Source organism: Salvelinus fontinalis, chromosome 28 (assembly GCF_029448725.1).
Source record: "Salvelinus fontinalis isolate EN_2023a chromosome 28, ASM2944872v1, whole genome shotgun sequence".
NCBI lineage: Eukaryota > Metazoa > Chordata > Actinopteri > Salmoniformes > Salmonidae > Salvelinus > Salvelinus fontinalis.
Genome location: NC_074692.1, coordinates 42,786,551 through 42,813,971, shown reverse-complemented (window position 1 = coordinate 42,813,971; position 27,421 = coordinate 42,786,551). Strand labels below are relative to the sequence as shown.

The 27,421-nt window shown below is 45.7% G+C and overlaps 1 protein-coding gene across 8 annotated transcripts; it reads left to right on the top strand.

The window, feature by feature from the left end:
• The first annotated feature begins 96 nt into the window (after positions 1 to 96).
• Positions 97 to 20,870, top strand: LOC129826751 (DNA excision repair protein ERCC-8-like). 8 transcript variants are annotated; one of them, XM_055887799.1, is made up of 12 exons: positions 97 to 476; positions 966 to 1,061; positions 1,312 to 1,413; positions 1,583 to 1,706; positions 4,065 to 4,146; positions 5,467 to 5,535; positions 6,017 to 6,083; positions 11,808 to 11,911; positions 12,641 to 12,765; positions 13,842 to 14,039; positions 17,175 to 17,267; positions 18,497 to 20,870. In XM_055887799.1, exons 1-12 carry the CDS (start codon positions 400 to 402, stop codon positions 18,557 to 18,559), a joined length of 1,200 nt encoding a protein of 399 aa, XP_055743774.1. In that variant the 5' UTR covers positions 97 to 399; the 3' UTR covers positions 18,560 to 20,870. The 8 variants fall into 8 exon arrangements, with proteins under 8 accessions (XP_055743774.1, XP_055743773.1, XP_055743775.1 ...); XM_055887798.1 differs by having other exon boundaries at positions 4,065 to 4,152; XM_055887800.1 differs by having other exon boundaries at positions 397 to 485; positions 4,065 to 4,152.
• Positions 20,871 to 27,421: the final 6,551 nt, after the last annotated feature.

Sequence of the window (27,421 nt, the reverse complement as noted above, 5' to 3'; positions counted from 1 at the left end):
ATCTAAAAACAGATAAGAGTAAGATATGTTTTGATTGGATGACTGAATCAGAGTAACCAATGAGCGCGCTTGTTATACCAGAGCGGTATTCAAACATCCTGACGTAACAACATGGCCACTCACACGTCCCTTGTTGACTGGGAGTTAGCTTGCTAAATGATGTTAAATAAGACAGATGGCATAAAATGATTCGATCGGGTTTTTATCAATCCCAGATCACAAATATGTATTGTACACACAAAGCGTTTGAAAAACTAGTTCAGTAGCTAACGATATTTAACGTGTAACGTTAGATGGGTAACCAACCCTCGAGCTAGCTATGCTAGCTTGAGAACAAACATAAACATTCCTGTAAGGCTAGCTAGCTACGAAATTTAAAGATTAATTTATTTTGGGAAGATGTTGGGTTTTCTAACAGCAAGACAGGCTGGACTTGACGACCCACTTCGTCTGAGACGGGCAGAGTCAACACGGAGGTGAGTGAGGTGAGGGGAAAGATGGCCATATCATTCCTGGGAACGCTAACGTTACTGTTACCAGTGTTTGTCGGTATCACTAGTTGTCACAGTCAAAAATGGTCTATATCGTAAAAATTCATGAAAACAACTATTTGCTTTGGTGTCTTAATTTAAGTTTGGGCATAAGGTCAACAGTGTGTCTAGGTTTAAAATAACATTTTATTTAGATACATTGTAGACATAGGCGGGGTTTATGACTGGTTGTGGTAATTAATTAGGCTTCCGTGTTGGTGTTATGACGCATTCAAAACAACTGGGAACTCGGAAATCTCCGACTTCAGTGCGTTCATCACAACTAGGAACTCGGTAAAAAACGAGCTCCGACTACTAAAAATATTTTGAACGACCATCCAACTCAGAATTCCATTTTGGGAACACGGGCATCTCCTACTTTCCGACCTGAAGATCACTGACGTCATGACTCTGTCTCCTTTGTTTTCTCTTAAGGGTCCTCAATTTAGAGCTGAATCATGACAGAGATGTGGATCGAATCCATAGCAACGGCATAAACACCATAGACATTGAAGTCATTGAGGGCAGATAGTAAGTATCATTAGTAGTAGGTCTGACAATATATCAATTGAGGACATCATTTGTTATGATTACCATATAGTCTAGGCCTATAACATGTAACCTAATGCATAGTTCCGTCATCACCTGATTTCAACATAACGTGATACATAAGCAACCTCCTACAATTCAACATAGACATGTTGCCTGTATAGTACTTTTTTAGAATCCTTCTGGTGCTATTTCATTGGGAGATAACCCTCGCCTCTTGTCTGTTCTGTAGCATGCTATCTGGAGGGGCAGATGGGGTGATTGTTGTGTATGACCTGGAGAACAACAGCAGGAAACCCCAATACACCTGTAAAGCAGTCTGCACTGTAGGCAGGTGTGTGGCTCACATACCTGATGGCATCCACTAGATGGCAGCATCAATGTGTGTGTGTGTGTGTGTGTGTGTGTGTGTGTGTGTGTGTGTGTGTGTGTGTGTGTGTGTGTGTGTGTGTGTGTGTGTGTGAGAGGATCTGGTGGACACTGTTAGTGTGTTTGTGTTGCAGGTCCAGTCAGTATGTCCACAGGTTCAGTGTAGAGACAGTGCAGTGGTACCCACATGACACAGGCATGTTTGTCTCCAGCTCCTTTGACAAAACCATGAAGGTCTGGGACACTGAGACACTAAAGGTACACCTTACATACTCTCTTTAACTCTTTGTCTCTCTCTCGCACTCTTTGCCTTTTATGGCCATATGGTGCTCTCTGTGATGAGCTAGAATCACGCTGTGCCATGGTTACCTCAGAGTCAGCTAGGGTACAGCAAAACTTGTTTGCAGAGGGATTTGCATTGTAACTGTCACTCTACTCTCGTCCTCCAGCTTCCTAGTCCCCTGCTCTGTTCTCCTCCACTCCCCTCCATTCCTCTCTTACTCCAGCTTCATAGTCACCTGCTCTGTTCTCCTCCATTCCTCTCCTCCTCCAGCTTCCTAGTCCCCTGCTCTGTTCTCCTCCATTCCTCTCCTCTTCCAGCTTCCTAGTCCCCTGCTCTGTTCTCCTCCATTCCTCTCCTCCAGCTTTCTAGTCCCCTGCTCTGTTCTCCTCCACTCCCCTCCATTCTTCTCCTCCAGCTTCATAGTCACCTGCTCTGTTCTCCTCCATTCCTCTCCTCCTCCAGCTTCCTAATCCCCTGCTCTGTTCTCCTCCATTCCTCTCCTCCAGCTTTCTAGTCCCCTGCTCTGTTCTCCTCCACTCCCCTCCATTCCTCTCCTCCTCCAGCTTTCTAGTCCCCTGCTCTGTTCTCCTCCACTCCCCTCCATTCTTCTCCTCCAGCTTCCTAGTCCCCTGCTCTGTTCTCCTCCACTCCCCTCCATTCCTCTCCTCCAGCTTCCTAGTCCCCTGCTCTGTTCTCCTCCACTCCCCTCCATTCCTCTCCTCCAGCTTCCTAGTCCCCTGCTCTGTTCTCCCACACTGCCATGTCCTGCTCTGTTCTCCTCCACTCCCCTCCATTCCTCTCCTCCAGGTTCCTAGTCCCCTGCTCTGTTCTCCTCCACTCCCCTCCATTCCTCTCCTCCAGCTTCCTAGTCCCCTGCTCTGTTCTCCTCCACTCCCCTCCATTCCTCTCCTCCAGCTTCCTAGTCCCCTGCTCTGTTCTCCTCCACTCCCCTCCATTCCTCTCCTCCAGCTTCCTAGTCCCCTGCTCTGTTCTCCTCTACTCCCCTCCATTCCTCTCTTCCAGCTTCCTAGTCCCCTGCTCTGTTCTCCTCCACTCCCCTCCATTCCTCTCCTCCAGCTTCCTAGTCCCCTGCTCTGTTCTCCTCCACTCCCCTCCATTCCTCTCCTCCAGCTTCCTAGTCCCCTGCTCTGTTCTCCTCCACTCCCCTCCATTCCTCTCCTCCAGCATCCTAGTCCCCTGCTCTGTTCTCCTCCACTCCCCTCCATTCCTCTCCTCCAGCTTCCTAGTCCCCTGCTCTGTTCTCCTCCACTCCCCTCCATTCCTCTCCTCCAGCATCCTAGTCCCCTGCTCTGTTCTCCTCCACTCCCCTCCATTCCTCTCCTCCAGCTTCCTAGTCCCCTGCTCTGTTCTCCTCCACTCCCCTCCATTCCTCTCCTCCAGCAACCTAGTCCCCTGCTCTGTTCTCCTCCACTCCCCTCCATTCCTCTCCTCCAGCTTCCTAGTCCCCTGCTCTGTTCTCCTCCACTCCCCTCCATTCCTCTCCTCCAGCAACCTAGTCCCCTGCTCTGTTCTCCTCCACTCCCCTCCATTCCTCTCCTCCAGCATCCTAGTCCCCTGCTCTGTTCTCCTCCACTCCCCTCCATTCCTCTCCTCCAGCTTCCTAGTCCCCTGCTCTGTTCTCCTCCACTCCCCTCCATTCCTCTCCTCCAGCTTCCTAGTCCCCTGCTCTGTTCTCCTCCACTCCCCTCCATTCCTCTCCTCCAGCTTCCTAGTCCCCTGCTCTGTTCTCCTCCACTCCCCTCCATTCCTCTCCTCCAGCATCCTAGTCCCCTGCTCTGTTCTCCTCCACTCCCCTCCATTCCTCTCCTCCAGCTTCCTAGTCCCCTGCTCTGTTCTCCTCCACTCCCCTCCATTCCTCTCCTCCAGCATCCTAGTCCCCTGCTCTGTTCTCCTCCACTCCCCTCCATTCCTCTCCTCCAGCTTCCTAGTCCCCTGCTCTGTTCTCCTCCACTCCCCTCCATTCCTCTCCTCCAGCAACCTAGTCCCCTGCTCTGTTCTCCTCCACTCCCCTCCATTCCTCTCCTCCAGCATCCTAGTCCCCTGCTCTGTTCTCCTCCACTCCCCTCCATTCCTCTCCCAGTCTCACAGCCGCATCCCTCATTTCTGTCTCCTGGTCCCATTGTGTCAGTCAGTCACGACAGTGTTCTTTCCTATCGTGCTGGCCGGCTGACCGACTGACTGAACAGTGGTTTTCTATACATGTTTGCTCTTCCCATGTAGTAGTGTTGTCTCTGTACAGCACAGAGATATCAAGTTTATGTTCGTGTTGAACTAAAGCTGATAGATAGTTCCTTCTTCTTGTGTGTCTGTAGCCCGCTGAAGTGTTCCAGTTTGAAGGAAACGTCTACTGTCACCACATGTCCCCCATTGCCAGGAAACACAGCCTCATCGCAGGTGTGTGTGGGTAGCAAGCTCTGTCTCACGTCAGAATTAGACGTTCATCTATGTTTCTTAAACGTCACATTTCGAAGATGTTGTATAAGTCACATTTTGAAGTGTTTTTAAGGTTAAGTTTTATGGTTAACCATTTTGAGTTGATGCCTAAGGTAAGGGTTAAGATTTGGGATAGGTTTAATTCAAAACCAAAATCTCAAAAACAACTTTCTGTAGCTGGATTTGAGCATGCAACCTTAGACACCAGAGACAGAAGCTTACGCCTATCCAGCATCCCTCATCCCTGTCCACAATGCCCTAGCAACACCAAAACCTACTTGAAGCCTAGTGGCCGGTTTCCACGTCATCTCCCAATGTCCTTAGACATGGATGAACGTCGAATTCTGACTTTTATCACGAGTGACCTGGCTGTGGGTGAAATTGTATGTGTTTGTCATGCTCTTAAAATATGATTTACTGTCTATGTCTTATTGATATAATCTAAGAATGAACATATGAGGCCTCAGTAAATCAAACAAAATAAAATGAAAATGTTGATTGTGAAAGAGCTGTGTGGTACAGAGTGTATGCCCCTAGGGGTGTCAGGGGTTGGAACTGACTCAGGAAGAGTTTAGAGAGACGTTCTGGAGACATGACAGGAATCCAGGCTCTGCCCCCCTGCTGACAGAGCAGGACAGACTGGTTACACATACCTTCCCAATCACCCACACTGCTCTCACTCAGTCAGTTTTTTGTTTCTCTGAGATTCTTCCCAAACTCAAAACAAAATGCCATGAAGTCTTTCAATTACACATTTTACTGATGGCACAATCAACCTTTTTCTGGAAAGTTCTGGTGGTGCTAGAATGATCAGAATTTGTCAGGCGGACCAGAATTATAATTTTATTTGTGTCGGGTTTCTAACAAATGGACTCAACCCTGGTTAATTTGTGTCCATCCCTGTCACCTCTAGCTCCCTGTCAGCTCTAGCTCCCTGTCAGCTCTAGCTCCCTGTCAGCTCTAGCTCCCTGTCAGCTCTAGCTCCCTGTCAGCTCTAGCTCCCTGTCAGCTCTAGCTCCCTGTCAGCTCTAGCTCCCTGTCAGCTCTAGCTCCCTGTCAGCTCTCATCCCCTAAGTGAATGATGTGTGTTATTAGCTCATGTTTATCCAATAGTAGAACTGCTCTGTTATACATTCCTATCTAATCTGAGAGAACCAGGGCCTCCAGTTTCTCCTCTGTCACAAAGCATTAACACACATAGTGAAAGTAGAGATGTTTTTCTTTGTGTTAGTCGTACTGTATGTAACCTTTCAAGCAATCCATTGATCTGTGTGTTCTCAGTTGGTACCAAAGACCAGAAAGTACAGCTCTGTGACCTGAAGTCTGGCTCACGCATCCAGGTTTTGCAGGGTGAGAGCCACACACACACCCACCCACCCCTATGTCTTACTATACTTGTGAGGACTTCAAAATCCTATTTTCCCTCAACCTAATTGAACCTTTATTTAACTAGGCAAGTCAGTTAAGAACAAATTCTTATTTACAATGGCTCCCTACCCCGGCCAAACCCGGACGATACTGGGCCAATTGTGCGCCGCCCTATGGGACTCCCAATCATGGCTGGATGTGATACAGCCTGGATTTGAACCAGGGACTGTAGTGACGCCTCTTGCACTGAGATGCAGTGCCTTAGACCGCTACACCACTCGGGAGCCTAAACTTAACCCCTAAGCCTAAAATAGCCTTTTTACAAGTGAGGCCTGGCAAAATGTCCTCACTTCTGAGTTTTATTTGGTTTACTTTTCTTGTGAGGACTTCTGGTACTCACAAGTAGAGTAAAACGTGTCTACAGTAACACACACTTCCACTGACTGTCCTTTCTATCCCTCAGGTCACAGAGGTGAGGTCCTATCTGTTCGGTGGTCGCCAAGATATGAGCACATTTTAGCTACAGCCAGGTAGGCCGACCTACACCTAACCTGGAGAGAAACAACTACCTTGAAGGGCCTTTAGATAAATGTTCCTCCCTCATTTCACGCCCAAGTATCATAGAAATTCCAATCTAGCTAGTGAAAGGGATTCCACTTTCTATTACCATAACTAGACTGTATCAGTATGTCACCTGAACTCATTGGCATACAGAGAGACTGAACCAGCCTCTATTCCCTGGGAATAACAATGCAGCATATGGCAGGGAGAGAGTACTCCATTGGTTTACGCCAAATTAGATCTGCTAATTAAACCATTGGGATCAAATCACTGTCCCTTTGGGCTGTAAGTGATTTGAAAAACAACCGAGCAGCATTTCAACTGCTACTGATAACATGGGCAATTGGACAGTGAAGCACACTGTCTTTGAACATTTTGTATGGACTGAAATTCTTTTTTTTTATTTGGAGGACTGTTTTGAGGAAATTTGAGGCACAATTCTGTAGCTGGATCATTTAAGGGATTGTGTTGCATTGTTGTAGTGTTACGTTGTTGATGTGAACCTTCATCTGCAGACCAGTTAGGACGTTTATGTAAGGGACATTTATATATCCCTATAATGCACATATTTCCAAGATGGCGTAGCAGTGTAGACGTCTTTGTCCTGTCGTGTCCCGTATCCCTTGTATATATCTTTTTACATCTTTTTCTTCGCATATCTTTTTAAAAATATTTTCTTAAACCTCAACTTCTACTCTCCTGCAACCCGCCTCACCCAATGTGGCGTGGATCTGCTTTTTTCTAAAGTATTTCTATTTACTTCTGATCTGGAATCCATCAACCGAAGATAGCCAGCTAACTACCTACCAGCTATCAGTTAGCAAACCATTGCTAGCGGTCATCAGCTAACCTTTAGCTCGGAAAGCTCTCGCTAGTTCGAACAACGTGACTAAAACCAGAGCATAACGGACCTATTTTCTCTCCATATCCCCGGATTCCTACCGCAAACTCTGAACATTTTCATCTGGATCTTCGCAACTAGCTAACCACAATCCCGGGTGACCACTCCTGGCTAGCGTTTCCATCCCGGAGCAAGCACCAATTAGCCTGAAGCTAGCCCGGCTAGGGCTTCTGTGCTACCACTGAAGCCCACTCCTGGGCTACAATATCCGGACCCCTTTACTGCCGGTACGGAGCACGGAACCCCGCCGATCCTCTACGACTGGAATACCGACATAATCTGCCCGAGGACTCCAACAGGCCCCTCAGGCGTGACGCCCGCTGAAGGCCCATTCTGCTAACCTACTAGGCCCGCTAGCTACCTAGAGCTACCTGGAACCCTACTAATTCCACGACTGGTCTATCGACGTCACCGCACGAAGAGTCAAAAACAGACCTCCCCCCATCGCGACGTCCCCCAAAGGCTAACTTGCTAGCCCCGGTCTGCTAACTGCTAGCTTATCTTGCAGCTAGCGCAGCCAGGAAGCTAGCACCAGTTAGCAAACACAATTCTACAATTCACAACCTCTCTTTCGCCATCGCCATCCGGCTTGGATTCTCTGTCGACACGACCACGTCTGGTCTGCAGACGAATACCCCATCCGCTGTGCCCTCAACCGGCCTCCGTCTGAGCAGACCCCCTCCGTCTGAGCAGACCACCCCCCGGGCTACTAACTTTATGGCCTCACTGCTCCGTCTACGGCTGCCCCCTGGACACTATGATCACTTGGCTACATAGCTGATGACTGCTTGACTGTCCATTAATTCACGGTACTCCATTCTGTTTATTTGTGTTTTATCTGTCGGCTCTGTGCTTTAACTCAGGATCTGTGTGTAGTTAATCCGACCCTCTCTGCCTAGTCGTCGCCCTTTTTACCTTCAGTTGCTGTGTTAGCTGACTAGCTGCTGTTATCTCACCTGTTGTTTTAGCTAGCTCTCCCAATCAAGACCTGCAATCACTTTATGCCTTATTGTATGTCTCTCTCAAATATCAATATGCCTTGCATACTGTTGTTCAGGTTAGTTATCATTGTTTTGGTTTGCAATGGACCCCGTAGTTCCACTCTCCGTACCTCTGATACCTCCTTTGTCCCACCCCCCACACATGCGGTGACCTCACCCATTGAGACCAGCATGTCCAGAGATACAACCTCTCTTATCATCACCCAGTGCCTGGGCTTGCCTCCGCTGTACCCGTGCCCCACCATACCCTGGTTTGCACATTATGCCCAGAATTTATTCTACCACGCCCATAAATCTGCTCCTTTTATTCCTTGTCCCCAACGCTCTAGGCGACCAGTTTTGATAGCCTTTAGCCGCACCCTCATCCTACTACTCCTCTGTTCCTCGGGTGATGTGGAGGTAAACCCAGGCCCTGCATGTCCCCAGTCACCCTCATTTGTTGACTTCTGTGATCGAAAAAGCCTTGGCCTCATGCATGTCAACATCAGAAGCCTCCTCCCTAAGTTTGCCTTACTCACCACTTTAGCACACTCTGCCAACCCTGATGTCCTTGCCGTGTCCAAATCCTGGCTTAGGAAGGCCACCAAAAACTCTGAGATTTCCATACCCAACTATAACACTTTCCGTCAAGATAGAACTGCCAAAGGGGGAGGAGTTGCAATCTACTGCAGAGATAGCCTGCAAAGTTCTGTCATACTTTCCAGGTCTATGCACAAACAGTTCGAACTTCTAATTCTAAAAATTAATCTCTCCAGAAATAAGTCTCTCACTGTTGCCGCCTGCTACCGACCCCCCTCAGCTCCCAGCTGTGCCCTGGACACCATCTGTGAATTGATCGCTCCCCATCTAGCTTCAGAGTTTGTCCTGTTAGGTGACCTAAACTGGGATATGCTTAACACCCCGGCAGTCCTACAATCTAAGCTTGATGCCCTCAATCTCACACAAATCATCAAGGAACCCACCAGGTACAACCCTAAATCCGTAAACATGGGCACCCTAATAGACATTATCCTGACCAACTTGCCCTCCAAATACACCTCTGCTGTTTTCAATCAGGATCTCAGCGATCACTGCCTCATTGCCTGTATCCGCCACGGGTCCGCGGTCAAACGACCACCCCTCATCACTGTCAAACGCTCCCTAAAACACTTCTGCGAGCAGGCCTTTCTAATCGACCTGGCCCGGGTACCCTGGAAGGATATTGACCTCATCCCGTCAGTTGAGGATGCCTGGTCATTCTTTAAAAGTTACTTCCTCACCATATTAGACAAGCATGCTCCGTTCAAAAAATGCAGAACCAAGAACAGATATAGCCCTTGGTTCACTCCAGACCTGACTGCCCTCGACCAGCACAAAAACATCCTGTGGCGAACTGCAATAGCATCGAAGAGCCCCCGCGATATGCAACTGTTCAGGGAAGTCAGGAACCAATACACGCAATCAGTCAGGAAAGCAAAGGCCAGCTTTTTCAAGCAGAAATTTGCATCCTGTAGCTCTAACTCCAAAAAGTTCTGGGATACTGTAAAGTCCATGGAAAACAAGAGCACCTCCTCCCAGCTGCCCACTGCACTGAGGCTAGGTAACACGGTCACCACTGATAAGTCCGTGATAATCGAAAACTTCAACAAACATTTCTCAATGGCTGGCCATGCCTTCCTCCTGGCGACTCCAACCTTGGCCAACAGCCCCGCCCCCCCCCCCCCCCCCCCCCCGCTGCTACTCGCTCAAGCCTCCCCAGCTTCTCCTTTACCCATATCCAGATAGCAGATGTTCTGAAAGAGCTGGAAAACCTGGACCCATACAAATCAGCTGGGCTTGACAATCTGGACCCCCTATTTCTGAAACTGTCCGCCGCCATTGTCGCACCCCCTATTACCAGCCTGTTCAACCTCTCCTTCGTATCATCTGAGATCCCCAAGGATTGGAAAGCTGCCGCGGTCATCCCCCTCTTCAAAGGGGGAGACACCCTGGACCCAAACTGTTACAGACCTATATCCATCCTGCCCTGCCTAGCTAAGGTCTTCGAAAGCCAAGTCAACAAACAGATCACTGACCATCTCGAATCCCACCGTACCTTCTCCGCTGTGCAATCCGGTTTCCGAGCCGGTCACGGGTGCACCTCAGCCACGCTCAAGGTACTAAACGATATCATAACCGCCATCGATAAAAGACATTACTGTGCAGCCGTCTTCATCGACCTGGCCAAGGCTTTCGACTCTGTCAATCACCATATTCTTATCGGCAGACTCAATAGCCTCGGTTTTTCTAATGACTGCCTTGCCTGGTTCACCAACTACTTTGCAGACAGAGTTCAGTGTGTCAAATCGGAGGGCATGTTGTCCGGTCCTCTGGCAGTCTCTATGGGGGTACCACAGGGTTCAATTCTCGGGCCGACTCTTTTCTCTGTATACATCAATGATGTTGCTCTTGCTGCGGGCGATTCCCTGATCCACCTCTACGCAGACGACACCATTCTGTATACTTCCGGCCCTTCCCTGGACACTGTGCTATCTAACCTCCAAACGAGCTTCAATGCCATACAACACTCCTTCCGTGGCCTCCAACTGCTCTTAAACGCTAGTAAAACCAAATGCATGCTTTTCAACCGTTCGCTGCCTGCACCCGCACGCCCGACTAGCATCACCACCCTGGACGGTTCCGACCTAGAATATGTGGACATCTATAAGTACCTAGGTGTCTGACTAGACTGCAAACTCTCCTTCCAGACTCATATCAAACATCTCCAATCCAAAATCAAATCTAAAGTCGGCTTTCTATTCCGCAACAAAGCCTCCTTCACTCACGCCGCCAAACTTACCCTAGTAAAACTGACTATCCTACCGATCCTCGACTTCGGCGATGTCATCTACTAAATAGTTTCCAATACTCTACTCAGCAAACTGGATGCAGTTTATCACAGTGCCATCCGTTTTGTTACTAAAGCACCTTATACGACCCACCACTGCGACCTGTATGCCCTAGTCGGCTGGCCCTCGCTACATGTTCGTCGTCAGACCCACTGGCTCCAGGTCATCTACAAGGCTATGCTAGGTAAAGTGCCGCCTTATCTCAGTTCACTGGTCACGATGGCTACACCCACCCGTAGCACGCGCTCCAGCAGGTGTATCTCACTGATCATCCCTAAAGCCAAAACCTCATTTGGACGCCTTTCCTTCCAGTTCTCTGCTGCCTGCGACTGGAACGAATTGCAAAAATCTCTGAAGTTGGAGACTTTCATCTCCCTCAACAACTTTAAAAATCTGCTATCCGAGCAGCTAACCGATCGCTGCAGCTGTACATAGTCCATCTGTAAACTACCCACCCAATTTACCTAACGCACCCCATACTGCTTTTATTTATTTACTTTTCTGCTCTTTTGCACACCAGTATCTCTTCTTGCACATGATCATCTGATGATTTATCACTCCAGTGTTAATCTGCTAAATTGTAATTATTCGATTTATTGCCTACCTCATGCCTTTTGCACACATTGTATATAGATTCTCTTTTTTCTACCATGTTATTGACTTGTTTATTGTTTACTCCATGTGTAACTCTGTGTTGTTGTCTGTTCACACTGCTATGCTTTATCTTGGCCAGGTCGCAGTTGCAAATGAGAACTTGTTCTCAACTAGCCTACCTGGTTAAATAAAGGTGAAAAAAATTAAAATAAATAAGGCCCCAGGGCACTGACACATGTCCCCTGAGATATGGAAGGCTGTTGATTTCGGCTTCTCATGCGCTCTCTCTGTTGCTCTATCTCTCGCTCTCTCTCTCTCTCTCTCCCTCAGTACTGACAGCAGGGTGTTGGTGTGGGATGTGCGTCGGGCCTCAGGGAGCCTGTTCTCTCTGGACCAACACAACGGGGACAAGTCCAAGGCCTCATCAGAGGCAGGTAGGAACACACTGTCACACCTCCCCGACTCCCCCCCCCCACACCTGATATCGGGGTAAAGAGAAGATGTCTACATGATAGTGAAAGCATCGTGATATCGGGGTAAAGAGAAGATGTCTACATGATAGTGAAAGCATCGTGATATCGGGGTAAAGAGAAGATGTCTACATGATAGTGAAAGCATCGTGATATCGGGGGTAAAGAGAAGATGTCTACATGATAGTGAAAGCATCGTGATATCGGGGGTAAAGAGAAGATGTCTACATGATAGTGAAAGCATCGTGATATCGGGGTAAAGAGAAGATGTCTACATCATCGTGATATCGGGGTAAAGAGAAGATGTCTACATGATAGTGAAAGCGTCGTGATAACGGGGTAAAGAGAAGATGTCTACATGATAGTGAAAGCATCGTGATAACGGGGTAAAGAGAAGATGTCTACATGATAGTGAAAGCATCGTGATAACGGGGTAAAGAGAAGATGTCTACATGATAGTGAAAGAGTCGTGATAACGGGGTGAAGAGAAGATGTCTACATGATAGTGAAAGCATCGTGATATCGGGGTAAAGAGAAGATGTCTACATGATAGTGAAAGCATCGTGATAACGGGGTGAAGAGATAAAGGGTTGAGTGATATGATTACCAAATGCTCTTCCCAGTGTCCTTTCCCCTTAAATAATAGTTATATTATCTCATTGGCATTTAATGACGCGTGTGTGTGTTTGCCAGTGAACACAGCCCATAATGGAAGGGTAAATGGCCTCTGCTTCACGGTCGACGGCCTCTACCTTCTCACCACGGGAACAGACGACCGCATGAGGCTGTGGAACAGTGCCAATGGAAAAAACACACTGGTAGGTTCTGTCTGTGTGTGTGTGTAAGTGTAAGTGTAAGAGAGATACAGCGAGCGAGAGAGATGCAGAGAGTGAGAGGGTCAAAAATTTGTCTGGCAGGGATCCAATGGTTGAGGGTGAGGACTAGGCTCTACCCCGAGGCCCTGTCTGAGTGTGCATGTTTGTGTGTGTGCACATTTCCTGCCCATCCCTGGATGCCTTGTCTGGAACACATTATATAGCATGTGTGACTCTTCCAGGCCTTACCCTAAATGATCAGTAGCCATCCCTCTCTGTGACAGCGGCCTCAAGCACTAAGGGACATCATTGTGCCTCCAGCCCCATTACCTTCCATACATAAACTTCCCCTCACTAACTGGGTCTGCAGGTGAAGGCCTCAAGCCTTCACATAAAGGTCCTGTGCTGCTTTGGGTTTGGAGAAACAGTTTGCCTGCTTGATGACTTGAAGACATATATCCCTTTTATACACAGACTAAAATCCCACATGTTGGAATGTCTGAAAGGGGTAAGGAGTAAAAACATGGACAAATAAAAGCCAGCTAAAGACCAAGTCATGATTCCTGCATTTTCAGACCCTGTAACCAAAATACAGGAATGAATGGTGAATGGTTCTCTGCTTTTTTGCAGGTAAATTCTTCCTTTGTTTAATACTGCCCTAATTTGAACTGCAAACAGGTCCCAGGGTTTAACAACACCCCCCACACCTCCCAATTTGCCTGTTACCCACTGATATTTATAAAAGGGGTATACCTGAAAATAAGTGGTAAGTAAGGGGCTGTATGAAAGGGGGGTCATATAAACATTGCCTTATATTTTAAAAGTAACATGCCACATCTTCTGCCTAAAATGAGTTATACAGTACATCTTTAAACAGTTAATCTCGACAAATCCGAGGGAAGCCCACTTTAGCTGGCGTGGTCCGTATCAGTACAACACATGTTGAGGTCTATATTTAACCTGGTTTCTGAATGTCTCCATGCATCATGTTCTGTAGCAGTTTGATAGTTGAAGTGCTGTTCTACTGTTAGCTTGGTCATCCGTCCAACTGACCCTCCCAACTCCTCTCTGTCTCTCAGGTGAATTATGGGAAGGTGAGTAACGAAAGCCGTAAGGGGTTAAAGATCACGGTGTCTCGTAGCTGCAGCCCGGAGTTTGTGTTTGTACCTTGTGGCAGCTCGGTGGCGGTGTACACTCTACACACCGGGGAACTTGTAACCATGCTGAGGGGACACTACAACAACGTGGACTGCTGCCAGTTCCACCCCGACTACCAGGTGATTGACTCTGTCTGTCTGTCTGTAGGTGCGTCCATCCTTTATGGCTATAGACTAATAAGAAATGACAGTGTTATTAACATCATTATGTTTGTTCATTATCAATACCTTACTTATGTTCATGTAAATCAGCTCATGTGACGTCATATTGTTCCTAAGTTGAATCAAGGTCTCTGAGACGTGGGTCCTATTCATTAGTGCACACTGTAGCAAACCATAGCAAAATGTTTTGCAACGGATAACCAGGTAGGTCCCTCCCTGTTTTGACCCATTTGCTTCTGTTTGGTTCCCAATGAATATGACCCTAGCAGACCAGAGGCCTTGAAGGCCTTCTGTACATCACAGAGAATCATATCAAATTCCTATTCTACCGACATTACCAGCGTCCTGCACGTAGATAGCTGATGCGTTGTTAGTTTGTTATTGTACAGTTGGCACAGATATGACAACCTGCCTTGGGAGGTACGGAACACTGTGGCCTTTCACTAATGTTAATCGAAGAAGATACTGAATTGAGACAGCATCCCCTCTTTTGCATTTTCCTGTTAATGGTTAGCATTTGTGAAGAATGATTGGATCTTTACATCTGGAGCGCAGGACGAGATCTGAGTTGCAGTGGGGGTGTATTTGAGGTAGGCTACAGTAGGTCATTTACCCTTGAATAGATGATATATTAAAGTCAATATCCTCATGTAATTAGCCATGGCCTAGTCACAGGGGTATGAAAAACAATTGGGCCTTAATGATTATAAAGGTGAAGGCCAGAAATGAGTTTGTTCTCTTTTATGGAGAGTTTAGTTTTCTTGTCAAAGCACTGCAATGGGAGGTTTGTTGAAGAACAGGGTAGTGCTATGTCATATAATCCCATAATCTACTTTTACGAAGGCAGGTCTTTCCTTTCTTCACTCCAACTGCTATACCACATAAAGGCTAATCGATTCCCTAATACATGATTCTACAGTTTCCGTAGTATCTCCTTGTAATGCATATCTTACTCATGCACATCGCATTTCATATCTAACGTCCTACTTATTAAACCTGTAAGAATGTGGCAGAGCAACTTTGAGTGTTTGTTTATTGGAAAGAACACATAGTTCTGGAATGTCTTTTTGCTTCTTGTCTTTTGAAGTAGGCTAATGCCACATGCCACATTTGACATTTTAGTCATTTAGCAGACACGTTTATCCAGAGCGACTTACAGGAGTAATTAGGGTTTAGTGCCTTGCTCAAGGGCACATCGACCGATTTTAATTATATTTATTATTATTATATATATTTTTCTTCTTCACCTAGTCGGCTTAGGGATTCGAGCCAGCGACCTTTCGGTTATTGGCCCAACACTCTTAACCGCTAGGCTACCTGCCACCCAAAAATACACCTCTTCAAATGATTGGCACGTTTGGAATTAATGAACTTCTATTGGTTGTTTTCCTGGATGATGATTGTCATTGTTTTGAGTCTAGTGTTTCATAAGGTAGACACTGCTGTAATAGCTATGTACTTCCTCCCGCCATCAACACTGATACTTTCTCAACATGTTTCTTTCCACTTGACAAACTTAGCTATTTTAGGACCGAATGCTAACATGTGTATATGGGACACAGAGATTAAACCAAATGGGTAAAAAACAGCAGCCAGGACCAGAGCTATATACTACTGTTCAAAGGTTTGGGGTCACTTAGAAATGTCCTTGATTTTGAAAGAAAAGCACATTTTTTGTCTGTTAAAATAACATCAAATTGATCAGAAATACAGTGTAGACATTGTTAATGTTGTAAATGACTATTGCAGCTGGAAACGGCTTATTTTTTATGGAATATCTCCGTAGGCGTACAGAGGCCCATTATCAGCAACCATCACTCCTGTGTTCCAATGGCATTTTGTGTTAGCTAATCCAAGTTTATCATTTTAAAAGACTAATTGATCATTAGAAAAGCCTTTTGCAATTATGTTAGCACAGCTGAAAACTGTTGTTCTGATTTAATGAAGCAATAAAACTGGCCTTTAGACTAGTTGAGTATCTGGAACATCAGCATTTGTGGGTTCAATTACAGGCTCAAAATGGCCAGAAACAAGAACTTTCTTTTGAAACTTGTCAGTGTATTCTTGTTCTCAGAAATGAAGGCAATTCCATGCGAGAAATTGCCAAGAAACTGAAGATCTCATACAACGCTGTGTACTACTCCCTTCACAGAACAGCGCAAACTGGCTCTAACCAGAATAGAAAGAGGAGTGGGAGGCCCCGGTGCACACCTGAGCAAGAGGACAAGTACATTAGATTGTCTAGTTTGAGAAACAGACGCCTCAGAAGTCCTCAACTGGCAGCTTCATTAAATAGTACCCGCAAAACACCAGTCTCAACGTCAACAGTGAAGAGGCGACTCCAGGATGCTGGCCTTCTAATCGAAACCACAAATGCTGATGCTCCAGATACTCAACTAGTCTAAAGAAGGACATTTTTATTGCTTCTTTAATCAGAACAACCGTTTTCAGCTGTGCTAATGTAACAGTATAACTTTAAACCGTCCCCTCGCCCCGACACGGGCGCGAACCAGGGACCTTCTGCACACATCAACAACTGACACCCACGAAGCGTCGTTACCCATCGCTCCACAAAAGCCGCGGCCCTTGCAGAGCAAGGGGCAACACTACTTAAGTCTCAGAGCAAGTGACGTAACTGATTGAAATGCTACTTGCGCGTACCCGCTAACTAGCTAGCCATTTCACATCCGTTACACTAACATAATTCCAAAAGGCTTTTCTAAAGATTAGCCTTTTTAAAATTCTAAACTTGGGATTAGCTAACACAACGTGCCAGTGGAACACAGGAGTGATGGTTGCTGATAATGGGCCTCTGTACGCCTATGTAAATATTCCATAAAAATGTTGCCGTTTCCAGCTACAATAGTCATTAACCATATTAACAGTGTCTACACTGTATTTCTGATCAATTTGATGTTGTTTTAATGGACAAAAAAAAATGCTTTTCTTTTCAAATCAAAGACATTTCTAAGTGACCCCAAACTTTTGAACGGTAGTGTATATATAGATAAATATATGGCTCTGGCCAGGACGTAAAGAGCACAGAGTATTGAGACCCAGGCTAAATCACTCCTCTCTTCTGTGTGTTTCCAGGAGCTGTACAGCGGGGGTAAAGACTGTAACATCCTAGCCTGGGTTCCTGTTGTACGACCACCAGACGTGGAAGAAGAAGGGACAGCCGCCAAGGTAGGAGGCTGCACAGCAGAAACAATTTAAAGCATGTTTGGGGGGTAGTAATAATGCGCAGGTCCCTGTTCTTGTTCTAAAATGCTGTCACATTAGCCAGACTAATAGACAGGCATCTAGTAGGCCCTTTTTATTTGATACCAGTACATTTACATTTTAGACATTTAGCAGACACTCTTATCCGGAGTGATCAATCAATCAAATGTATTTATAAAGCCCTTTTTACAACAGCCGATGTCACAAAGTGCTTATACAGAAACCCAGTCTAAAACCACAAACAGCAAGCAATGCAGATGTAGAAGCACGGGGGCTAGGAAAAACTCCCTAGAAAGGCAGGAACCTAGGAAGAAACCTAGAGAGGAACCAGGCTCTGAGGGGTGGCCAGTCCTCTTCTGGCTGTGCCGGGTGGAGATTATAACAGTACATGGCCAAGATGTTCCAACGCTCATAGATGACCAGCAGGGTCAGATAATAATAATCACAGTGGTTGTAGAGGGTGCAACAGGTCAGCACCTCAGGAGTAAATGTCAGTTGGCTTTTCATAGCCGATCATTCAGAGTTAGAGACAACAGGTGCGGTAGAGAGAGAGAGTTGAAAAACAGCAGGTCCGGGACAGGGTAGCACGTCCAGTGAACAGGTCAGGGTTCCATAGCCGCAGGCAGAACAGTTGAAACTGGAGCAGCAGCATGACCAGGTGGACTGGGGACAGCAAGGGGTCATCAGGCCAGGTAGTCCTGAGGCAAGGTCCTAGGGCTCAGGTCCTCTGAGAGAAGAGAAAGAGAATTAGAGGTAGCATACTTAAATTCACACAGGACACTGGATAAGACAGGAGAAATACTCCAGATATAACAGACTGACCCTAGCCCCCCGACACAAACTATTGCAGCATAATTACTGGAGGCTGAGACAGGAGGGGTCAGGAGACACTGTGGCTCTGTCCGGATATACTCCCGAACAGGGCCAACCAGGCAGGATATAACCCCATCCATTTTGCCAAAGCACAGCCCTCACCACTAGAGGGATATCTTCAACCACCAACTTACTACCCTAAGACGAGGCCGAGTATAGCCCTATTTAGTTTGGGAAACGGAATAATAATTGCTTGCTTGCACTTGGGAAATGTTTGTAATGCTTTCCTGATTACTCAATCACTTTAACTCAAAACAACACGACAGCGAGAGAGTAGAGTGAGTTGAGAGTATTTTACTGAATGTATTTCTCCATCCCAGGGTGGGAGCCAGGCTACGGTGAATCCTGCTTTTGAAGACGCATGGAGCAGTGATGAGGACTGATGCATAAACACAACTGTACAGCCCTACTCCATCGGACATAGCTTTAGGAATCTCATCATGGTGCTAGCTTCAGGAATCTCAACATTTAAAAAAAAAACTACAAATGCAGTTTAACAACTACTATGGAGTTGGAGAATGAACCTTAACAGACTTTGAATCTCTGTTGTGATATCTGATTTATCTTTTATTTTATATACAAAATGGAAATCTACACTGAGTGTACGAAACATTAGGAACACCTTCCTAATATTCAGTTGCATCCCCTTTTGCCCTCAGATCAGCCTCAATTTGTCGGGGCACCTCTACAGGTGTCGAAAGCGTTTCACCGGGATGCTGGCTCATGTTGACTCCAACCCACAGTTGTGTCAAGTTGGCTGGATGTCCTTTGGGTGGTGGACCATTCTTGATACACATGGGAAACTGTTAAGTGTGAAAACCCATCTGCGTTGCAGTTATTGACACACTCAAACCGGTGTGCCTGGCAGCTACTACCAGCAGCATACCACCCTGCATCCCACTGCTGCCTTGCCTCTGAAGATAAGCAGGGTCGGTCCTGGTCTGTCCCTGGATGGGAGATCAGATGCTGCTGGAAGTGGTGTTGGAGGGCCAGTAGGGGGCACTCTTCCCTCTGGTCTATCTATCCCAATGCCACGGGGCAGTGATTGGGGACATTGCCCTGTGTAGGGTGCCGTCTTTCGGATGGGACTTTAAATGGGTGTCTTGACTCTTTGTGGTCATTAAAAATCCCATGCACTTCTTATAAGAGTAGGGGTGTTAACCCTGGTGTCATGACTAAATTCCCAACCTGGCCCCACCTAATCATCCCCCTCATTCCTAATTGGCAGATATCACTCCTCACCTCTCCAGCTGATGTGTGGTGAGCGTTCTGGCACAAAAATGGCCGCCGTGCATCACCCAGGTGGGTTCTACACATTGGTGGTAGATGAGGTGAGTTTCCCCGTACTGTGTGAAGAGCTTTTAGTAACTCCGTTTGTAGAAAAGCGCTATATAATTCCAATCAATTATTAATTACCACACCCCGTTCAAAGGCACTTAAATCTTTTGTCTTGCCCATTCAACCTCTGAATGGCAAACATACACAATACATGTCTCGATTGTCTCAAGGCTTAAAAATCCTTCTTTAACCTGTCTCTTTCCCTTCATCTACACTGATTGAAGTGGATTTAACAGGTGACATCCATAAGGGCTCTTAGCTTTCAGCTGAATTTACCTGGTCAGTCTATGACATGGAAAGAGCAGGTGTTCCTAATGTTTTGTATACTCAGTGTATGGTGTTGAGGATTCGTGCATTAAAACCTATGGATGGGTATCTGCACTGTACATTGAGCTGTATTATCTGTTCCTATTGTCTGCCTTTGACGCAACATGTACATTGTACTTTACATGGTGTTAAAATCAGCTTTCCATTATTCCAAGATGACCAGAGTAAAACCAGCCGAACTGGAGCCAAACCTTTCCTCATAGCGTCTTTGAACATGACGTTCAAGAGGCCCACCTTTCCGTCATCAATTCATCATTCATGTCTCTCTGTGTCCCCTACATTTGCATTATTTATTCAGTTGTCGTTGCTAAAACCAGCTCTGTATTGTTGTTGTTAGACATGATACTGAAATCAGACTCACTTTCTCTCCTACTGGCAGCCTCATGTTTACATATGATTGACTTGAAGGGCATTATTTCCCTATAACTCACGGCATATTTGCATGGTAGAATTCAATGGCCATAGTTCATTCTATGGCGAAAGTCGAATTGAAAACATTGATTTTGTTGTATTCATAATGGCAAGCTAGGACTGATGATTTGGTTAGCTATAGTAAACTTGCTAGCTACTTCAGTGGATGTTGAACACATTTCTAGCGACAAATATGTTGAATTATAGCCATGGTATAATGGGGATATTCAACTCGGGGCTCTATGCGTTCTCTAGAAAATAACACAACTCTGTGGAAGGTCAGTTCCGCTCTGCATGGAAAACACCTTCCACCTCATTCATTATTTTCCATAGAACGCATAGCCTCTCTTTGATTAAACCCTTACATACTTATAACCTCTAGGGTTAATTGTAGGTAGGGTTTCCTATCAGTCCTGAGATTCCAGCAAAAATTTACTTTTCATTTATCTGACGTTAATTTATCTGTATGTCTAGCCCTTATAGCCTCACAATTAAGTGTTTTACAGTTTTCTTTTCAGGATAACCAGAGCTCCAAGTAGAACACAAAACAATTTCACATAAACGGTTGCGTTCATGGGTTTTATTGACATGTCAATAAAAAAATGTCCGCCAAAAACATTGAAATGAATTTATAAATGAATTGATATGAATGCTGTAAGTACTGAAATTGTTTGCACACTGGGAAATTAATATAAATATCCAACCAGTCAGTGACAACTGTGGAGTTTGACAGCAATTATGTAAGCTTATTACAGTATTATATACACTATGTCCTAGGATTTGGTATGTTCTTCTATGTGGAACATTTTACACTTTTTCCGCATGCATGTGTAATATAAGTTCACTGCTTGAGACACCCATAGGTGTTTGTTGTACACTATATATACAAAAGTTTGTGGAGCCCTTCAAATGAGTGGATTCAGCTATTTCAGCCCCACCCGTTGCTGACAGTTGTTTAAAATTGGGCACACAGCCATTCAATCTCCATAGACAAACATTTGCAGTAGACTGGCCTTACTGATGAGCTCAGTAACTTTCAATTTCAAAGTGGCACTGTCATTGGATGCCACCTTTCCAACAAGTCAGTTCATAACATTTCTGCCCTGCTAGAGCTGCCCCGGTCAGCTGTAAGTGCTGTTATTGGTAAGTGGAAACATCTAGGAGCAACAATGGCTCAGCCACAAAGTGGAAGGCCACACAACAAGACCGGCGAGTGCTGAAGCGTGTCCTCGGTTACAACACTACCCAGGCCCTGCGTGTCCCCAGGCACTCTCATTTGTTGACTTCTGTGATCGAAAAAACCTTGGTTTCATGCATGTTAACATCAGAAGCTTCCTTCCTAAGTTTGTTTTACTCACTGCTTTAGCACACTCTGCCAACCCTGATGTCCTTGCCGTGTCTGAATCCTGGCTTCGGAAGGCCACCAAAAATTCTGAGATTTTCATTTTCATACCCAACTGCAACATTTTCCGTCAAGATAGAACTGCCAAAGGGGGAGGAGTTGCAATCTACTGCAGAGATAGCCTGCAAAGTTCTGTCATACTTTCCAGGTCTATGCCCAAACAGTTCGAACTTCTAATTGTAAAAATGAATCTCTCCAGAAATAAGTCTCACACTGTTGCCGCCTGTTATCAACCCCCCCCCTCCGCTCCCAGCTGTGCCCTGGACACCATATGTGAATTGATCGCTCCCCATCTAGCTTCAGAGTTCGTTCTGTTAGGTGACCTAAACTGGGATATGCTTGACACCCCGGCAGTCCTACAATCTAAGCTAGATGCCCTCAACCTCACACAAATCATCAAGGAACCCACCAGGTACAAACCTAAATCTGTAAACATGGGCACCCTCATAGACATTATCCTGACCAACTTGCCCTCCAAATACACCTCTGCTGTTTTCAATCAGGATCTCAGCGATCACTGCCTCATTGCCTGTATCCACTATGGGTCCACGGTCAAACTACCACCCCTCATCACTGTCAAACGCTCCCTAAAACATTTCAGCGAGCAGGCCTTTCTAATTGACCTGGCCCGGGTATCCTGGAAGGATATTGACCTCATCCCGTCAGTCGAGGATGCCTGGTTGCTCTTTAAAAGTAATTTCCTCACCATCTTAGATAAGCATGCCCCTTTCAAAAAATGCAGAACCAAGAACAGATATAGCCCTTGGTTTACTCCAGACCTGACTGCCCTTGACCAGCACAAAAACATCCTGTGGCGGACTGCAATAGCATCGAATAGTCCCCGCGATATGCAACTGTTCAGGGAAGTCAGGAACCAATACACGCCGTCAGTCAGGAAAGCAAAGGCTAGCTTTTTCAAGCAGAAATTTGCATCCTCTAGCTCTAACTCCAAAAGGTTTTGAGACACTAAAGTCCATGGAGAACAAGAGCACCTCCTCCCAGCTGCCCATTGCACAGAGGCTAGGTAACACGGTCATCACCGATAAATCCATGATAATCGAACATTTCAATAAGCATTTCTCTACGGCTGGCCATGCCTTCCTCCTGGCTACTCCAACCCCGGCCAACAGCATAGCCCCCCCCCCCCCCCCCCCCCCCCCCCGCAGCTACTATCCCGAGCATCCCCAGCTTCTCCCTCACCCAAATCCAGATAACTGCAAAACCTGGACCCGTACAAATCAGCTGGGCTAGACAATCTGGACCCTCTCTTTCTAAAACTATCCGCCGCCATTGTTGCAACCCCTATTACCAGCCTGTTCAACCTCTCTTTCATATCGTCCGAGATCCCTAAAGATTGGAAAGCTGCCGCGGTTATCCCCCTCTTTTCAAACGGGGTGACACTCTAGACCCAAACTGCTATAGACCTATATCTATCCCACCCTGCCTTTCTAAAGTCTTCGAAAGCCAAGTTAACAAACAGATTACCGACCATTTCGAATCCCACCGTACCTTCTCCACTGTGCAATCCGGTTTCCGAGCCGGTCACGGGTGCACCTCAGCCACGCTCAAGGTACTAAACGATATCATAACTGCCATCGATAAAAGACAGTACTGTGCAGACGTCTTCATTGACCTGGCCAAGGCTCTCAACTCTGTCAATCACCGTATTCTTATCGGCAGACTCAAAAGCCTTGGTTTGTCTAATGACTGCCTCGCCTGGTTCACCAACTACTTTGCAGACAGAGTTCAGTGTGTCAAATTGGAGGGCCTGTTGTCCGGACCTCTGGCAGTCTCTATGGGGGTACCACAGGGTTCAATTCCCGGTCCGACTCTTTTCTCTGTATATATCAATGATGTCACTCTTGCTGCGGGTGATTCCCTGATCCACTTCTACGCAGACGACACCATTCTGTATACTTCTGGCCCTTCCTTGGACACTGTGCTAACTAACCTCCAAAAGAGCTTCAATGCCATACAACACTCCTTCTGTGGCCTCCAACTGCTCTTAAACGCTAGTAAGACCAAATGCATGCTTTTCAACCATTTGCTGCCCGCACCCGCCCACCCGACTAGCATCACCACCCTGGACGGTTCTGACCTAGAATATGTGGACAACTACAAATACCTAGATGTCTGGCTAGACTGTAAACTCTCCTTCCAGACTCATATTAAACATCTCCAATCCAAAATCAAATCTAGAATCGGCTTTCTATTTCGCAACAAAGCCTCCTTCACTCACGCCGCCAAACTTACCCTAGTAAAACTGACTATCCTACCGATCCTCGACTTCGGCGATGTCATCTACAAAATAGCTTCCAATACTCTACTCAGCAAACTGGATGCAGTCTATCACAGTGCCATCCGTTTTGTTACCAAATCACCTTATACCACCCACCACTGCGACCTGTATGCTCTAGTCGGCTGGCCCTCGCTACATATTTGCCGCCAGACCCACTGGCTCCATGTCATCTATAAGTCTATGCTAGGTAAAGCTCCGCCTTATCTCAGTTCACTGGTCACGATAACAACACACACCCGTAGCACACGTTCCAGCAGGTATATCTCACTCATCATCCCCAAAGCCAACACCTCATTTGGCCGCCTTTCCTTCCAGTTCTCTGCTGCCAGTGACTGGAACGAAATGCAAAAATCGCTGAAGCTGGAGAATTATATTTCCCTCACTAACTTTAAACATCAGCTATCTGAGCAGCGAACCGATCGCTGCAGCTGTACATAGTCCATCTGTAAATAGCCCACCCAATCTACCTACCTCATCCCCATACTGTTTTTCTTTACTTATCTGCTCTTTTGCACACCAGTATCTCTACTTGCACATCATCATCTGCTCATTTATTACTCCAGTGTTAATCTGCTAAATTGTAATTCTTCGCTACTATGGCCTATTTATTGCCTACCTCCTCATGCCTTTTGCACACACTGTATATAGACTATTTTTTTCTACTGTGTTATTGACTTGTTTATTGTGTTATTGGCTTGTTTATTGTTTATACCATGTGTAACTCTGTGTTGATGTCTGTGTCACACTGCTTTGCTTTATCTTGGCCAGGTCACAGTTGTAAATGAGAACTTGTTCTCAACTAGCCTACCTGGTTAAATAAAGGTGAAATACTTTTTTGTTGTTTTTATGAAGAAAAAAAACTACCGAGTTCCAAACTGCCTCTGGAGTAACGTCAGCACAATAACTGTTCGTCAGGAGCTTCATGAAATGGGTTTTCATGGCTGAGCAGCCTCCCACAAGCCTAAGATTGCAAGGCCGAGCATCGACTGGAGTGGTGTAAAGCTCGCCACCATTGGAAATGCGTTCTAATCTGGGTTTGGCGGATGCCAGGAGAATGCTACCTGCCCGAATGCATAGTGCCAACTGTGAAGTTTGGTGGAGGAGGAATAATGGTCTGGGGCTGTTTTTCATGGTTCGGGCTAGGCCCCTTAGTTGCAGTGAAGGGAAATCTTAACACTACAGCATACAATGACATTCTAGACGATTATGTGCTTCAAACTTTGTGGCAACAGTTTGGGGAAGGCCCAAATGAGATGTTTGACGAGGAGGTGTCCACATACTTTTGGTCATGGAGTGTCTGTAGGCTATGTAAGGGAGTAGTACATAGCGTTGTACGAGATCTTCAGTTTTTTGGTAATTTCTCGCATTGAATAGCCTTCATTTCGCAGAACAAGAATAGACTGACAAGTTTCAGAAGAAAGGTCTTTGTTTCTGGCCATTTTGAGCCTGTAATCGAACCCACAAATGCTGATGTTCCAGATACTCAACTAGTCTAAAGAAGGCCAGTTTTATTGCCTCTTTAATCAGCACAACAGAAAACTGTTGTGCTAACATAATTGCAAAAGGCTTTTCTAATGATCAATTAGCCTTTTAAAATGGTAAACTTGGATTAGCTAACACAATGTGCCATTGGAACACAGGATTGATGATTGCTGATAATGGGCCTCTGTACGTCTATGTAGATATTCCATTAATAATCATTCGTTTCCAGCTACAATAGTCAGTTACAACATTAACAATGTCTGCACTGTATTTCTGATCAATTTGATGTTAATTGACAAAAAAAGGTGCTTTTCTTTCAAAAACAAGGACATTTCTAAGTGACAAACTTTTGAACAGTTGTGTATATATTTTTTTAATAGCAATATATTAAGAAAATTGAGGTGAGGTTATTGGAAATACTTTTTGCGGTTGATCAGCTTCTGTCCTGTGGGTGGCACTGTGTGCTCTTTTCGAAAGATGGGTCCTGGCCTTTCGAGGGCCTAGGGATCTGGGGGGATGTGTGGTCTGCTGGTCACTGGTGTCATGACGTTGCCCTCTTTGGGTACAGCGAGCACTACCCCCCCCCCCCCCTCCCTCTGCACCAGCCCTTTTCTATGCACAATCCCCCTATCTCTCTGTCTCCTACAACCAGGCTGCTGTGGTCAGAGAGGTCATAAATTCCTGGAGGAGGTTATCTCCTCATGGCCACAGTATAGAGAGAGAGTGAGTTTTCATTGAGAGAACAAAGGAATTTCTTCCACCTCACAGAACTTGAGGTCCGAACAACATTTATGTTCTGGAGAAGGTATAAAAGATCGGTGAAGAATCCAGCTACGAACTGGTCCGTTTGGTACAATTTTGTGAAACTCATGGGAGACGATACGGCCACATTAGCATAACGCTGTTTATATAATAGCCTCAGTTATGAGGCTTACATCTAATTGTTGTATAAGATGAATGAGTGAGGATGATACTGTTTGTGAAATTGTGTAATGTGATTTTGGACTGTTTAATGAAGGAAACTCCAATTCCCTAAAAAGTTTCACTAAGTCATTGGCACACCCCCAGGGGCACAGACAGAACCTGGCTTCATGAGACAGCCCTTTTCAATGTTCTGAATAAAACCCCCACCTGGGTTTTCTATCACCAGACCAGCTTACCTCCGATAACGAGAGGGCCAAGGTTTGAGAGGAGACCGAGCTTACCTCAATTACGAGATGGCTAAAGGTTGCAGACCAGCTTACCACGAGAGGGCCAAGGTTTGAGTAGAGACCATAAACCTAAGGTTTGAGTAGATGGCTGAATCTTTAAACCATACCACATGGTTAAACTCTTAGACTATCGATACCGACAGAATAAGAACAAGTCTTTGATATTAATTACTAGTCTGCAGCTAGGAATTCGGTATCATTGAACGCGAAGACCGACAACCGCCGAAACATCTATTCTATAACGACATGAATGAATGTCACTCTGAACTATTCATTCTAACCACGACAGAGAGAGGGCGGACAGACTCTCCAACAGAAACAAACTTTTCAACAGAGATCCCGACGACACACCGAGCGTAAATATATATATTGATTGCAATTGTTCCCGAATGAGTGAGCGTTCATGTGCAAAGGATTAGCATTTCAATTGTTATAATTATCACTCTGTCTAACAAGCCGCCATGCCAGTTTAGCTCACTAGGGCACATTCTCCTATCATTTCCTTGTAACCATATCTACTGTTATGAATTTCTGTGAATTACTTAATAAATAAATGATTAAGACAATTGATGTATGGATGACTCATAGTAAAGACATGGTTCGTGCAGATAACCAACAATTTACGACGTTTGGAATGAGACTGACGTGAGGTAAATAATAATTCATTAATTATAAGACTAATTGATCAGATATTAAAATATCAGAAAGTTATATTAGGAAAATTATAACTTTTATCTGAATATTTTCCTCGGTGCCCCGACTTCCTAGTTAATTA